General features: G+C 38.8%; 2 protein-coding genes across 3 annotated transcripts; one reads left to right on the top strand and one right to left on the bottom strand.

The window, feature by feature from the left end:
• The first annotated feature begins 810 nt into the window (after positions 1-810).
• LOC124869198 (atypical chemokine receptor 3) lies at positions 811-6,299 on the top strand. Its single transcript, XM_047366971.1, has 4 exons — positions 811-2,274; positions 2,376-2,451; positions 2,541-2,946; positions 4,130-6,299. Exons 3-4 carry the CDS (start codon positions 2,584-2,586, stop codon positions 4,658-4,660), a joined length of 894 nt encoding a protein of 297 aa, XP_047222927.1. The 5' UTR covers positions 811-2,274; positions 2,376-2,451; positions 2,541-2,583; the 3' UTR covers positions 4,661-6,299.
• A 154-nt stretch (positions 6,300-6,453) lies between these two features.
• Positions 6,454-12,266, bottom strand: LOC124869197. Of its 2 annotated transcripts, none has more exons than XM_047366970.1 (3): positions 12,079-12,266; positions 10,058-10,322; positions 6,454-7,389 (listed from the first exon to the last, which is right to left on the bottom strand). In XM_047366970.1, exons 2-3 carry the CDS (start codon positions 10,319-10,321, stop codon positions 6,718-6,720), a joined length of 936 nt encoding a protein of 311 aa, XP_047222926.1. In that variant the 5' UTR covers position 10,322; positions 12,079-12,266; the 3' UTR covers positions 6,454-6,717. The 2 variants fall into 2 exon arrangements, with proteins under 2 accessions (XP_047222926.1, XP_047222924.1); XM_047366968.1 differs by having other exon boundaries at positions 12,059-12,265.
• Between the last annotated feature and the right edge of the window lie 3,813 nt (positions 12,267-16,079).

Here is a 16,079-nt window from a genome sequence, read left to right as displayed (position 1 = left end):
GTTTTTTAAACATAAATAAAAATGGGTGGCATCCTTGGCCCCACACCTTCTCCAACATGTATCGTCACCACCTCTACAACGTGTTTGAACTGGTGTGATAAAGTATCTAATTATATTCTTCCAATTGGATCCTCTTATTGTCCACTGTAGTCGGTACATTCTTACCCAACTCTCAAGTGAAATAACCATGATGCCCTCCTTTTCTTAATAGTTTCTGTGCTGACATGTTTACATTGCTGGATATCCTGGTATAACCTTGATATAATGTTCTGTGGGTGTGACTTGGTTAGAGTTAAGAATATCTTTAAAAAGCCTAAATATCCCCCTTCAAACACGGCTTTCAAGTTTTGATGGAAATGATGTCTAACCTGCAGATATCTGTACAAATCATCTTGATCCAAGCCATGTTTGATCCACAGGGACTCAAAAATGCCCCCTTGTGGATGAAGGAGTAATAGGTTGTAAATCCTTTCAATATCCATCTTTTAAAGCAGTGATCTTGTGTATTTGGCACAAACTCCAAGTCATAGGCACACCACCTTAACATTTTTGAGAGAACAACTAGTTTGCATATCCTAATAGTTTCATTCAGAGGCGACTGTGGCTCAGTAGGAAGAGTAGTCGTCTTGCAATCAGAAGGTGGGTTCGATTCCAGCTTCCTCCTGTCATATGTCGATGTGCCCCTGGGCATGGCACTTAACCTCAAGTTGCCTACCGATCTGCGTATCGGTGTATGAATGTGTGAGCGTTAGTGAGAGCGATTGGGTGAATGTGGTGCTAGTGTAAAACGCTTTGAGTGGTCTGTGTGACTGGAAAAGCGCTATATAAGTTCAGTCCATTTACCATTCCAGGAGTTTAGTAAAGAAACAATAATATAATCATGAGTAGACATTATGGTCTTCTGAAGTTTTGGTAACTTTGGTAACTAAGTATCTCCTATTGTAATAATAATTGTAATATTGATTTCTTATGTCCTTCCAACCTGTTGAGTAGGTCGGGGAAATTAAACACTAGAGATTTAAGTTGAGTAATATTCCCTGAGACCAGGAAGACCCATACCACCATTTCCTTTTGATAATTGCTGTCTTTTATATTTAATCCTGGCCTTTTTGTGGTGCCATATGATTTTTGCCCACATCCTATCCCATTCATCAAAATGTTGTTTAGGTACTTTTATTGGCAAGCACTGAAAGAGATAAATATGTATTCTTATAGATTCCACTCTGGAGTATAAGTTCAAGAAAGGAATGGTGCTCCATTGCTGAAAGTCCGATTTTTATCCTTGATGTTAAGGGGCCTTAGTTGGCATCCACCAATCCAGACAAGTCCTTTGTCAACATTACTCCCAAGTACAAATACCATTTGATTCCCAATTCTATTTATACATATTCTTAATTTTATCAGATGGATAGCAATTCAAACATAGTGTCTAGGTTTTGTTGACGTTAATCTTCTATCCAGAGAGCAATCCGTATTCCTCCAGCCATGCCATTAATTTGGGGAGCGTTTAATGTGGTTGTGCTAAAAATATAAGCAAATCATCTGCAAATAAAGCCAGTTTTTGTTCTCCTGACATCATTGTTACCCCTTTGAAATCAGGCCTCTGTCTTATCCACTGGGCCAGGGGCTCTAGAAAGAGGCTGAAGAGGAGTGGGGAGGCAATGCAACCCTGTCATGATCCTCTCTGCAGAGTAAATACGTTGGACAAGTCCGCGTTAAAAACTGACTCATGTTTAAGCCTGATCTCCTCCATATGATGACAAACACATTTCTGGGAACATTTACTTTAGTAACATTTGTGTCCATGGTTGACTTCTTTACTTCAGTTAAAGCACTACAGTAACATCTTGCAATAGATTTCTCATTTGCCTACCTTACATCAGCTGTTTACAGTTTAAGGTTGCATCAGTGAAATTAAGCTTCAGCCGCAGTGCTACTGTAGATAAAACGCCCATGGGAAAATCATCATGCTGCAGGAGAACAATGAAACTGAGCCTCCAGTGCATGGCTTAAGGAAATGGTGGCAGATATTGTGTTGTTGGAAGTGGGAATTCAGGATACCTACCATACAGACTGTAACTTTATTTAAATATATATATTGATTTCAAAAGGGAAAAAATGTTGGGTAAAAGTAGAGCTTGTACAACTTTGCTTGTCGTATATAAGTTGTTCATTTTTGCCCCTCAGCTCAACTATCCATCTCAATCACAGCCTAAACACGCCCCTCATCCATATCTATCTCCATACCATCCAATGGCTGAAGACAATGGCTGAGTTACTTAAGTTTGTGTTATTAGCCAATTACAATGTAGCTTAATGTTATGATCATTAACCACATGATCTAAAAACTGTCCTATTCCTAAATCTGTACATAGGTCCTTGTAGAGTTCTTTGCCCCAGTGATCATTGGGATAGTAGGACAGTAGCAAAGAAGACAGGTGCTGTGTTGAGGTAAGATGTTTGATATTTCTATATGAAGTACGAGCTTTAACCTGTAAGATATGAATGTTACATGAAAACGTTTACTCCTTTTTTTCTAGCATTCCATTTAATTCCATCCAGCTTTAAAACATCTTTCCTAAAATGTTAAACACCAGCCTTTATGACAACTCTACCAGCACCGGGGGTCAACGCGTTCAGCTGCTGTGGTATCATTACCCAGAATGTGTCGTGGCTCCTCAGCCCTTTGTCTTCTACTTTGTGGTCAAGGTGTTCAACCTGGTCATTGGGACTCCAGGTAACATCTTCGTCATCTGGCAAATAGCTTCGAAGAAAAAGAACACCTCCACGTCCGACGTCTTCTTCTTCAACCTGGCCGTGCTGGATGCCTACTTCTGCTTGATGACCCCAATAGAGTTGGTCAACAGGTTAGAGCTGGGCGACGAAAAGATCTGGATCTTCCAGAGGTTTGCATATGGGGTGAAGGACCTAGCGCCACTCTTTCTCGTAAGTTTGTTTTAAAACCTTATTGAATTGCCAGGTCAAATAGGCACTCTTTGCAAAAAGAAATTAACTGATAATAATAGCAGTTTAAACTTGTTTCATACCATTTGAATCTTTATTGATTTAAAGTATAAAAATATATTCAAACACATATAACTGTAACAGACTGTTAAGCAGCCTACAGTTTAGAAGTAGGTCTTCACACTTACAGTAGCTTGCAAAAGTGTTCCTATGCCATTAACTTTTTCTCATCATGTCACATTACACATTACAACATGATTGGCCAACTCAGTGCAGTACTCAAATATGTGAGTACTGATAACGTTGTCTTATTTTATTTTAAAGCTTCTGATGGCAGCATACATTTAAAAAATTCACATTTAAAAAAACCGCACATTAAGGCATCATGGTGTGGGAATGTTTTTCTTCAGCAGGGACAAGAAAGCTGGTCAGAATTAATGGAAAGAGGGATAGAGCTAAATACAGGACAATCCAGGAAGAAAACCTTTTAGAGGCTGCAAACGACAAGACTGGGCAGGAGTTCACCATCCAGCAGGAACCCGGAGCTCAAATGAACTGGTTTAAATCCAAGCATGTTCATGTGCTAGAATGGCCAAGTCAAAGTTGCGACCTAAATCCAATAAGAATCTGTTGCAAAACTTAAATATTTTGCAGGTCTGGTCTGATGTTCTCCGTCCAATCTGACCGAGCCTGGGCTAATTTACAAATAACAACGGGCACAACCTTCAGTGTGGAGATGTGTAAAGTTTGTTGGAACATACCCCAAAAGATTTGGGTGAATGTGAATGGACACCACGATTATTTTTTATTTGTAAAAAGTTCTAAAATCCATCTTTCCATTTTCCTTTCACTTCACAATTTTGCTCTACCTTTTGTTATTTCATCACACACAATCCACAAAAATACATTAAGGTTTGTGGTTCTAATGTGAAAAGTTTCTTATTAGGGTTGCCTGTACTATACAAAGTGATTTATTTTTCCAAGCCTAAAAATCCAAATAACAAACATTTCAAGAATTAAGGATATTAAAAAGATTTCTCTTTTTATCTCATGGCCACATTTTAGGGATGTTGGTTCTTTACAATAAATAGTCGATACCAGATGACTTAGTTTGAACAAATTCAAAACCCTGGAACCTCTTCTTTCTTCTTGTGTGTACCTCCAGGTGTGTATCTGTGTGGACCGCTACATGGCTGTCGCACACCCAGTGTTTTTCTCGAGTTACCAAGAGACCATCGCCCGCATTTGCATTTGTGTCTTCATCTGGATTTTTATAATGCCCTACAGCATAATTAAGGGGCTTTGGGGAATTATGAGTGTGAGCGGCATCTTCGGTGGGGTCATCCTCTTCGCATTTGGGGTCATGGTCTTCTGCAACATCTCCGTCATCTGGGTGCTCCGCCACTCGATGGCAGGAAAGGAAAAGATGCACCCAGTGAAGAAGAGAGCCTTTAAGATGGTGCTGAAAAACCTGGGCATCATTGCCTTCAACTACTTGCCACCTGTGGCCTTTATGCCCTTTGTGTCTTATTACACATATTTTGAGTACCGTTGTCAGATCAGCATCAGTGTGTTCTCCATCATGGATCTAAGCTGCAGCATTGAGCCGCTGCTGTTCATCTCAAAGACGGAAGGACTGTTTGGTATGTGGTGCAAGAAGAAAGCCTCAGAAACCCCGGATGACATCAAGGTTTAATCGAGCGGTGTGTAAACTTATTTCCCACTATAAATACAAAGCCCTCCACATTTATTGGCATCCATATGGAACAGATGCACACAAAAGTAAAAATAAATTGTTGTAAAGGAGATTTGGTAAAAGAAGACACTTGTTTGCCATTATCCAGCTTGAGCTTGGAATTTTCCTTGCTCTCATCGTTTCCCAAATAATGATGATCAATAAACATCTGTCTTACTTACGACATGCTTTCTTGTTTTTTTCCCCCCCATCTTAAAATGGTGTCCTGTGTCGCATTACGTTTATGCCCAAAGGAAACAGAAAGTCTCGCGCTTCCTAGACACAAAATGAAAAGTATATCTTCACAACAAAATGACTTTATTTGAAAAAACATTTAAAACTGATTATTTTAGGTTACATTTTTCCCCACTAAAAAAAATTACTGAAGTTATAAATTTTCTTTCTAAAAATGTTATTTTCATATTGTGCTGCTGCAATAAAAAAATCTAATTAGTCTAAGAGTTTAACGCATCTGTAGCTGTGATAGCAGTAATTGTAGAGGATATAGGACATTTTAATGTATTGCTTTGCAACAGTTTCTTTTGTAAAATAAGTCAGATCTAAACTTGTTTACCCTTTAAGGGGTTCTTATTAAAAATGCACAATGTATGTTTCCAGAGGAATAACTGCATTATAACACTTGGAAGGTAATTTTTCTTTTTCCTCCATAAAGATTTTGCACATTTAAAGAAATAGACATGCTGCGTTAATCAACCACCCAATAAAACATTTTCAATTGTTCAATTTAAGAAATGTAAAAGACTAAGACAAGAAAAATGAATACAATGTTTTGATTAATAATAGGTTATAAATAATTAATAAACAATTAATAACTGGTTTGATTAAAATAGGTTTGCTACATGATAGAAAGGAGCCCCGTACGCTCGATCTGCAAAGCATTTATTGACATTTGATCTGATGAAGATCCAACTGGGACTGAAACTGTTGTCAATAAATGTTGTGAAGATCATGCATGCTGGACTCCTCTCTATCTACATTTTGAGCTTTTAACCCTGCATCTTCATCTATTGACGTGTGGGTAACTAACTTTACATTTCATACATTAAATTAATTAATAATCAAAGAAATAAAGTTTATTTAAAGCTAAATGAAACCCAAACAATTGAAAGCGTGTTTTTTATTAGCGCATTTACCTTTTTGTTTACAAGCTTTCACTTTGACAAAAAACTGTTGTGAAACATCAAATAAATAGAATTAAAAATATCAACTTTCTACTAAACCCTCTGCAGTCAAGTGAAATAAAAACATATTACAGCTAGTGCGTGCTGCCCTGTAAATACAGTTTCTCCCACAGATGTTTGTTTTAAGTATCTTAGTAGTTGATGTTTGCTGCTGAAAATTGTTTTACTGCTGGTTGTTATCAGAACTCTAAAACGTGTTATTATAAAGACAGCCTAAAGCGGTGTGTGATTTATAAAACACTTATTGGGCACTTAGGATCTAATTAATTTAGCTTCATAACAAGGAATGCCCAGTGGGACCAATTAGGAGTGATGTAATGCATGGTCATATATTTTATGCAAGATGATTAACTAAATACATAATTAAAAGTAATTAACCCGCCCATTAATATGTAGCATTTATAAACAATTTTGCTTTGATTTACTCACTGTAATAACTTCAGAATGTTGAGTTTCTCTGAAAAGATGTAGGCATTGTGTTTGCAACTCTCGTGTTGAATAAAATATACAGACAGTAAATATGAAACTATATGAAATACACTTACATCTGAGTCTTATTTGTAAGATCACAATTTTTAATGAATGCATAACTTAACTGAGATGTTAGTATCCACAAGGTTTTAATCAGATATTTAATTTCTGAATGAAATGTCAACATATTTTTCTTTTTATTGGAACAATAACAGTTTACTTGTTTGATTTTAATGTAATTTATATGCTTGCTGAAGGAATACAAGCATACTTCGCAAAGAAGCCGTTGAGGCTGATTAATTACTTAGTAAAAATGAATTAGCTTAAAATAAACAGCATGCAGCATTATTCTTTAGTAATTTTAGCATGCATCTTCTTCAGATCATCTGAGTTAGCCTCAGGTCCATCCTGTGAAGTGACATAACCAGGGTAAGTATGGTAGTACTGAGAGGTCAGAGGTTTGGCAGCATTGGTTTCAATCCCTGAGGATGAAGGTGGAAGCAGCGGTATCAACTTGGTGTGAGCGTAGTCGATTTCAAAGCCTTCAAAAATAAGCCCCACGCCCCAGGCACCAAGTCCCTCCTCCAGGAGCATTGACACCTTCCTGGTAGCCAACACCAGCGCTTCATAATCTCCTTTCTGCAGTCTGAATATATCAGAGGTCAGAGGTCGCCGTGGAACCAGCACAGTGAAGCCAGGAGAATTGGGGAACGGTGTGAGAAAGGCAACATGTCTTTCATCCTCCCACACACGCCACTGCTGCTCCTCCCCACGAACGATACGCGAGAAAAGGCCGCCGTGAGCTGGATCTTCTCCGAGGAACGTGTGATCAGGTGGGGCGTTGGGGAGGGGCAGCTTGGTCCTGATTTTGTTCTGAATATTAGTCAGGCTGGCATCACTCCATCGAGGCGCAGTCTTGGAGGTGCAGTAACCCGGATCGTGAGCATTGTGCTCCTCTTCTCCAGCGAGGTGGGTGCGCCACTCTGCATCCAGACCATGAAGTGGCAGAACACGGATCTATTGGGACCAAAGTGAATTCAACTTGATCAACCAAAACATTACAACCAATAACATGCTAATTTCTGTATTAGTGATGAATGCTTAAGCATAAATCTGGTAAAATGCTTTATATTGGGACTTGAAATATGTACAACTAAAGTGATGCTTGCCAGCTTGATAAACTAATTTCAAAATACAACTCAAACTTTACAGATGGTAAAATCAGGTAAGTACACGCGGTAAGATAACTAAAAATAACACGGTTTTAGGATATTTCCACATAAGTATGAATCTCTATTGCTGAAATAATATACCATAATAAAGGATATTGATTAGTCCTGTTATAATAATCTTTTTTTACAATTTAATCATCTATTTAGGGTAGACCGAAAACAATTTGCATAAACACCTGCTAGACTTAATATAGAGCTTTGAGTAAACATTGTTGTCGAGCTGAATATTAATCAATTTAGTTGTTCTGTTCTTTATAGACTAACACAAGTATAACAAAGTAATTGTGTCGGTTTAATTAGTCAGGCTGTCTCCACAGGTAGCCAGCTTGCACTCCGCTGCTTAACAAACATGTTGTAGTTTTCCAACTGTAGTTTCAAATCTTAAGTGGTGGGTAGAACTCATTTAGTTTCTGCACCAAGACTTTCCTTTTAATTTGCAACAGGAATTGCTGGAACTCCCTCACAGACGTCCCTCTTGTAGTTTGCAGATAACTTTGAAACAGGGTTACCTTAGTAGTAGTAATGACTGGTGCTCCTTTAGTTTGTTTTTGATGATGTGAAATGTTTTTAAACTGCTTATTTTTGCTGTCCTGTAAATAAGGGAAAAATTTTGCCGCCTTCTTTCAGCCAGCTAACCGGCAGTGTGCATTGACAAGTGGTGAAGGGGGAGAGTGTCACACTCTATGCTCTACAGGTCCTTCTCAAAATATTAGCATATTGTGATAAAGTTCATTATTTTCCATAATGTCATGATGAAAATTTAATATTCATATATTTTAGATTCATTGCACACTAACTGAAATATTTCAGGTCTTTTATTGTCTTAATACGGATGATTGTGGCATACAGCTCATGAAAACCCAAAATTCCTATCTCACAAAATTAGCATATTTCATCCGACCAATAAAAGAAAAGTGTTTTTAATACAAAAAACGTCAACCTTCAAATAATCATGTACAGTTATGCACTCAATACTTGGTCGGGAATCCTTTGGCAGAAATGACTGCTTCAATGCGGCGTGGCATGGAGGCAATCAGCCTGTGGCACTGCTGAGGTCTTATGGAGGCCCAGGATGCTTCGATAGCGGCCTTTAGCTCATCCAGAGTGTTGGGTCTTGAGTCTCTCAACGTTCTCTTCACAATATCCCACAGATTCTCTATGGGGTTCAGGTCAGGAGAGTTGGCAGGCCAATTGAGCACAGTGATACCATGGTCAGTAAACCATTTACCAGTGGTTTTGGCACTGTGAGCAGGTGCCAGGTCGTGCTGAAAAATGAAATCTTCATCTCCATAAAGCTTTTCAGCAGATAGAAGCATGAAGTGCTCCAAAATCTCCTGATAGCTAGTTGCATTGACCCTGCCCTTGATAAAACACAGTGGACCAACACCAGCAGCTGACACGGCACCCCAGACCATCACTGACTGTGGGTACTTGACACTGGACTTCTGGCATTTTGGCATTTCCTTCTCCCCAGTCTTCCTCCAGACTCTGGCACCTCTTGATTTCCGAATGACATGCAGAATTTGCTTTCATCCGAAAAAAGTACTTTGGACCACTGAGCAACAGTCCAGTGCTGCTTCTCTGTAGCCCAGGTCAGGCGCTTCTGCCGCTGTTTCTGGTTCAAAAGTGGCTTGACCCGGGGAATGCGGCACCTGTAGCCCATTTCCTGCACACGCCTGTGCATGGTGGCTCTGGATGTTTCTACTCCAGACTCAGTCCACTGCTTCCGCAGGTCCCCCAAGGTCTGGAATCGGCCCTTCTCCACAATCTTCTTCAGGGTCCGGTCACCTCTTCTCGTTGTGCAGCGTTTTCTGCCACACTTTTTCCTTCCCACAGACTTCCCACTGAGGTGCCTTGATACAGCACTCTGGGAACAGCCTATTCGTTCAGAAATTTCTTTCTGTGTCTTACCCTCTTGCTTGAGGGTGTCAATAGTGGCCTTCTGGACAGCAGTCAGGTCGGCAGTCTTACCCATGATTGGGGTTTTGAGTGATGAACCAGGCTGGGAGTTTTAAAGGCCTCAGGAATCTTTTGCAGGTGTTTAGAGTTAACTCGTTGATTCAGATGATTAGGTTCATAGCTCGTTTAGAGACCCTTTTAATGATATGCTAATTTTGTGAGATAGGAATTTTGGGTTTTCATGAGCTGTATGCCAAAATCATCCGTATTAAGACAATAAAAGACCTGAAATATTTCAGTTAGTGTGCAATGAATCTAAAATATATGAATATTAAATTTTCATCATGACATTATGGAAAATAATGAACTTTATCACAATATGCTAATTTTTTTAGAAGGACCTGTATATTGCCAGAAAAACTCAAAACACGTTTGCATCTTCTCTAGCCTCTTATTTGGGGCAACAGTGTAACAGAAACTAGCCCAATGACTATAGGCAAATACCTGAAGATCTGTGTTTATTTTTCCAGTGGTTTTAGAGGAGAAATTCCCACCTGAGCAGACATATCTCTGTGGGGTCTGCTAACCAGAGCACACCTCTGAACCCCCAGTCTGTCACACAGCAGCTCAGCTACGGTCCTCGCCCCCAGCAGCCAGGTTAAGTACTCTGACTCTTTGAGGTGGAAGATGCTGCCTCCTGGGATGCCTGGATCACTGCTCTCCAGGATCACAGAGCCTGGAGTCCAGGGCTGGGGGTTTAGGTAGGCCACCAGCCCCTCCGACTGCCAGATTACATGACGAGATAAAATGGAGGACATGCTGTAGAGCCAAGAGATAAAATGTAAGAATAACATAAGTGTGATAATAAAGTAAACTTCTGTTTTTGATCTATTCGATCAAAGGTAGAACAGACAGTAGAATTTTAATTTATCATCCAATAATGTCATTAAAATATATTACAAATAAACAACAGAAAAGGAAAATGGTTTTTAAATTGCTGCTTTACAGATTTCCTGCATATTCTGGTTTCACTTTCGTCTAATACACAGTGAAACGATTTATTAATAGAAAATACAATATTTTCTTCTAAACTGTGATGTATGTGAAGTACCACATTTTACTAAGTTAAAAACAAAGATCAGATGCTAAATGATAGGTCACATGTAATTGTGAAACCTCTTTTGACTCAGCTTAGGGTCACTGAACCTCAAGACCACATGTCTGAAAATTTCTCCCATCGCCTCATTAGCACATGTGACTGAGGGGCGTTGGTGTACAACCAATCCAAAGTCTGTGTTTACTTGCAAATTTGTTTTCCTAAAATACGTGCAACACAAACCAGCAATTAAAAACTTAGGGGATCTTCAAAGAAAGACCTCCATCTTTGCATCGTCTATCAATAGCAACCCTCTGCATCAATCTTCTGGTATGACTGTTAATACGTCTAATGGATTATTAGAAGAAAAAAAAAAAAGCTTGTGTTGCGCAGCTGATAACCAAGCAAAATGTTATTTAGGTTAGTTTAGTATCTGAAGCATCGGTGTAGCTTAATTGCTTGAAGGCTCATCCTTGCCAGAAAGAATAACTTTCTACAGAGACCTGTTATTTTATTGTTGTGCTTAGAAGGCAAAGCTATTCGGTGTGAAAAACTGCTGAGATTTTCAATCTCTTGAAATGTTGTTCTCTAACAAAGCTCTAACAAAAGCCAGAAAAGGAACGGGAGGCGTTGGTGTACAGCTGTCCAACAAGGCGAGACTGTGAGGTTTAAGACAAAGGTCGAAGGTCCTCAACTAGCAGTGGCACTATTTGTATTTGTTATGCACCATTCTTAACATCAGCAGCATGGAGGCGACATCATGACGCTGGACTTCATGGTAGAACTGCTTAGAAAAAGACACATGTTAACTAAAAGTAAAGACTAAGATTGACAAAAGGGCATCTTTAGGACACTGATAAAATTGAATAAGTTTAGGCTGTCAGGTCAAACAGAATGTTTGTGACATGCAGGCAAATGAAAAGATCAAGAACCGTCCTTAATACCACCGGTTAAGCATGGTAGAGACGGTGTGGTGGTATGGGGTGCGTTGGCTGTGGTCAAATCTGACTTACTCTCAGGGTTGGAGGGAACTTGAGGGAGGAAGGCTATCATAGGATTTACTACCATGTGGGTCACACTTGTTCGGGGCTAAACAGTGAGCCAGAATTCTGGATTGGCCCGCAGACTCTCTGGATCTGAACCCCACTGAGATGTTGTGAGAGCAGCTTGACCATTTGGTGACGAGGAAGACTCCATCAAGGAAGTCTGTCTATTAGGAGATCCTCCAAGTAAGCAAGAGGTAAAATCGCTTCAGAATAACTTGGAAAAATTGTCAGGCAACAGTTGCTACAAAATGTTTTATTAGTGAAAGCCACGTTTAAAGAACAGGTTTATCATTTCCACTTAAACATTAATTTCTACATTTAAAGACGGCTGCATGTAACTACATAATAAAATAATTATTCAGTCATCAGCTAAAGGCAGGTGCATGAAGTCAGTTATGAGGGTTTACACTTACCTGCGAAAAATGAACCTTACCAGCATAAAACTCTACTTCTTTAATCGGCCGGAAATGAGGGATTGTACAAAAACACAAAAGCTAGAAAATGGTAGAAGCTCCAAACCAAGTTAATCACGGTAGAAAGACGTCAGAAAAATGGATGTTCACTAGAGTCATGGTTCATACGGCTCACTAGGACAACTTCTTCTAGATTTAATGGCGGACGTCAAGCAATATTTGGGTGCATTACCGCCACCTACTGGAGTGGAGTGTGGATCGGGGTACTAAATTGTAACGTTTATAAACTCGATAATTATTGAAAATTAATTCTTAATTTTAAAAAACTTTACCATCTCTATTAACGTAGTGATTTTAAATTATTTCAAACAAAAAGAAAAACAGTCCAAACTGGAGTCTTTGTCCAAAACGTCTTGTATGTCCAGTAACATATTGTCTAGTAAATACCTTACCAGTGCCCTTCTCCCTGCTCCCTATTTGGTGTAAAACAATAAAACGTGTTTTACTGTTTCTTCTTGAAAACAAAGAGATCCTGTATAACTAAAGCGTAATCTGGATATGGTTATTTCATCTTTTCTATCTCGGCCTTTTTTCCTGATTATGCCAAATTTTCTTTGAATGTTATAAAGCTAGTTCCATCTTCTCCCCACTTTTTCTTCCCTTTTGTTTAATTATCGAACTAATGGTACCTTCATTGAATGGTGACCTTATATCGATTTGACTCCTTTTTGTAGATTGCTCTGCATATTTATCTGTACAGTAATTGTTGAATTTCTAATAAAAGGTCTAGTCTTCTGTCTGAATGATTGTGTTTCAATGAATATAACGATAAACTAAACTCGGAGCAAATTAAACATCCTAACGGACGGATTTCCTTAATCCATCCCATCCCACATTTGCTCACTCATGTTGCTTGTCTTCTTATTTCTTATTATGTTTGTTTTCTTCTCATTTCTAAATTTGATTTATTCCTCCTCTTGGCCCTCCTCCCATTATCCTGTATGGTCTTTCCTTATTATTCTCAGTATTTTGTTTAATGCAAAATAAAATAAAATAAACTTAATCTGCAAGTAATTTGCTAATGTTATTATTGGTGTAAATGACAATCTCCTCGGCATGCTTTAAAACTAATTTAAACAGTCAAATGTGAACAAGTGACGGAAATAATTTTGTGAAATATGAGCTCATGTTATGTATGTGCCTTTTTGATAATGGCTTCACAAGGATTTTTTACATTTTCAAAATCTCCGTCCTCTTTCCACATCAGTTCTCGTTCATCAGCTGCGCCTGAAAACTGACCCTTGCAAAGAAAACAATTGACACAAGGGGGCGCCCTTGAACAACAAAGACTGTGAGCCGCAAGAAAGCTCAAACGGTCTCAACCTTGAAGTGAATCCATTGCCATGTTTTCTGTTTATGTATTTCACGTAATGAGTAGTTCCCAGCCAGTATGAACTCTTCTAAGCTAAAATTACTCAGCATCTTTTTTCCACACGATGTCAACCAAAAACGTATTACACCTCGAGTAATTTAAGCTTGAAATGACTCATGACCCACACAAACACACACCACACCCATGCATGCACACACACATACACACATTTCCTATTTGTAATGTTGCTTACCAGAAATCTCAACTTCCCTGTTTTGTCTTTCACAATCTAATACTAAGTAAAACCTCCCATTGAACCTCCAAAATATTCTTACCCTGTACCATGCCCTGTAACAAAAACTACACCTACTTAAGAGTGAAATGAAGTTTTTCACCAAATAAGTACAGCTTTGTGAGTCATGACCCTATTGAATTTATTCAGATCCACTCTTTCCTTATAACAGCTGCCTCACAGCGAGACTGTGAGGCAGCTTGGACAAATGTGCTGTCCCACTTTCAAGGGATAAATCTGTCTTCCTAATCTGCAGCTCGTGACCTCTGTAATAAGCTCAGCTGCTCAGATATCCTCGGTGGACTATGTCAGCTGAAGACCCGGGTGATGATTCACCTTGTTAGTGAGCACAGAGTGTCAGTCTTAATGAAACTTAGAAATGTAGCCAGTAATGTGACATTTCAGTAGCTTCCAAATTTGTTCATAAACTTTTTCAAATAATGTATTTCATTGGAGAATTGTATTTTCTTAATAACTATCGAGGAGCCACAGATATGGACAGCTAAGATGGGAGAATCCGTTGAATGGATCAGTTGTGAAAGCCAAATAAATTTATATCCGAAAGGAAGCCATGATAAGTACTCTGCAGTTTGCTGTAAGCTATGTAGGGAGCAGATCCAACATGTAGAGAAAGGAGCTCTGGTCAGATGACATTTTCTCGCCCATTTTTGCCCCTTTTTTCCATTAGTACCTAATCTATTGAGTCGGGTCAGTTTAGCACTGTTTTATTCATTTTCCATTACAATTGACTACCATCTTTATAGGGGTGGGATCGTTAATAGCAAAGCAGCCCCATGGTCCAAAGTGATGTGATTTGCAGTGACACAAACACAACAACAGCCTAGACTGCTGCTCCATTTATGGCTGTTGTCAGACTTAGAGTGAAAAAACACAGAGAAGGCTGTGGGTGGCAAGACGAAACATTGGATAAGTACTGGAGAGAGAGAGGGAAGCCATGCCCTATCAAGCATGACACGTACTAAAAACTGTAACGGTTACATGTAACCCATAGAAAACAGCTCTGAGTTAGTATAAGTGGAAAAGGGGCATTGGAAAACACTATTGGTCTATTGAAAAGCACACTGCACACTACACTGAATATACCACGGGCATGGCAGCATGATGCTCTGGACTGGCTTTTTTTCCTCAGGGACCAGGAAACCTGGTCAGAGTTTATAAGGATATGGTGATAGATAAATACAAAATCTTTTAGAGGCTGCAAAAAACTTGAGATACAGACTGAGGTTCACTTTCCAGCAGGACAACGACCCCAAACATTTAGTTAGAGTGATAGGGGAACGGTTTAGATGAAAGCATTTTCCTTTGTTAGAACCACCCAAAGTCCAGACTATTGTTAACAGATGTTCTCGATCCAGCACAACTGAGCTTAAGCTATTTACCAAAGAATAGGTAAAAACTGTACCAGTAGCAAAAGGTGGTTCTTAAACATACTGACTCGCAGGGGGTGAACACAAAATTAGTGATAGAACACACTGAAATATGTGGTTGTAACATCACAAAGTTTAAACAAGTTTAGGGAGTTTAACTACTTTTGTGAGTTACTGTATGTATGGTTTATAAAGGTTTCAACATAAGACGAGGTAGGTTTTTGATAAAACTAAAAGACAAAAGGAAGTAGGCTACAGATCAAGAAGCAAAGGGAAGAAAACCTATAAGGAAATTGCATAATGCAAGAGTTGTCTGATGAAAGGGTAAATCCCTTATCAACAGCAGCTTCACTCTTTTTCCTTTACGCAAGTTTCTGTTTCTCAGCTTCTTCATTTACTGGTACGGGGCAAAGACGTAGAGTAAAAAAAACCTACTTTTTGCTGTGTTAATGCACAGGAGATGATGCAATAAAACTAATCCACAATGATTTCCAAGATTTTTGATTGGGTTGGGTGTAGCACAAGGACAGGCTCACCCAAGGCACCATTCATGCAAGAACAAACAATGATAGTAATAGTGCAATAAAGTCTTTATTGTGCTATAATATGATCTGAACTAAAGCTGTCACGTACACATGACTGTGAAAAAAGTGATCAGAAATTAAAATACAAATTTCCATTATAATCAAAGAGTTATTGTCAGAAATGTTTTGGCATTATCACATTAAAAACATATTTAAAAAAAACCATCTTTGGCTACTGTAGGATTGAACAAGTATGTCAAGTCATATATTATGTATGGTGAGCTTTTTTAACAACAAAATCAACTGTATTTACAGTAAACTGTGTTAAAGCACATAAAAATGACCAAAGAATGGATTTACTAGCTTGCATTCTCAAACTAGCCATAACCATAGGTGGAGCCATGAAGCATTTCAGATCAATTAGAAATAGACATGTAAAATCCAG

This window comes from Girardinichthys multiradiatus, chromosome 5, assembly GCF_021462225.1.
Source record: "Girardinichthys multiradiatus isolate DD_20200921_A chromosome 5, DD_fGirMul_XY1, whole genome shotgun sequence".
In the NCBI taxonomy this organism is placed as follows: domain Eukaryota; kingdom Metazoa; phylum Chordata; class Actinopteri; order Cyprinodontiformes; family Goodeidae; genus Girardinichthys; species Girardinichthys multiradiatus.
This window is presented reverse-complemented; position numbering and strand designations above follow the sequence as displayed.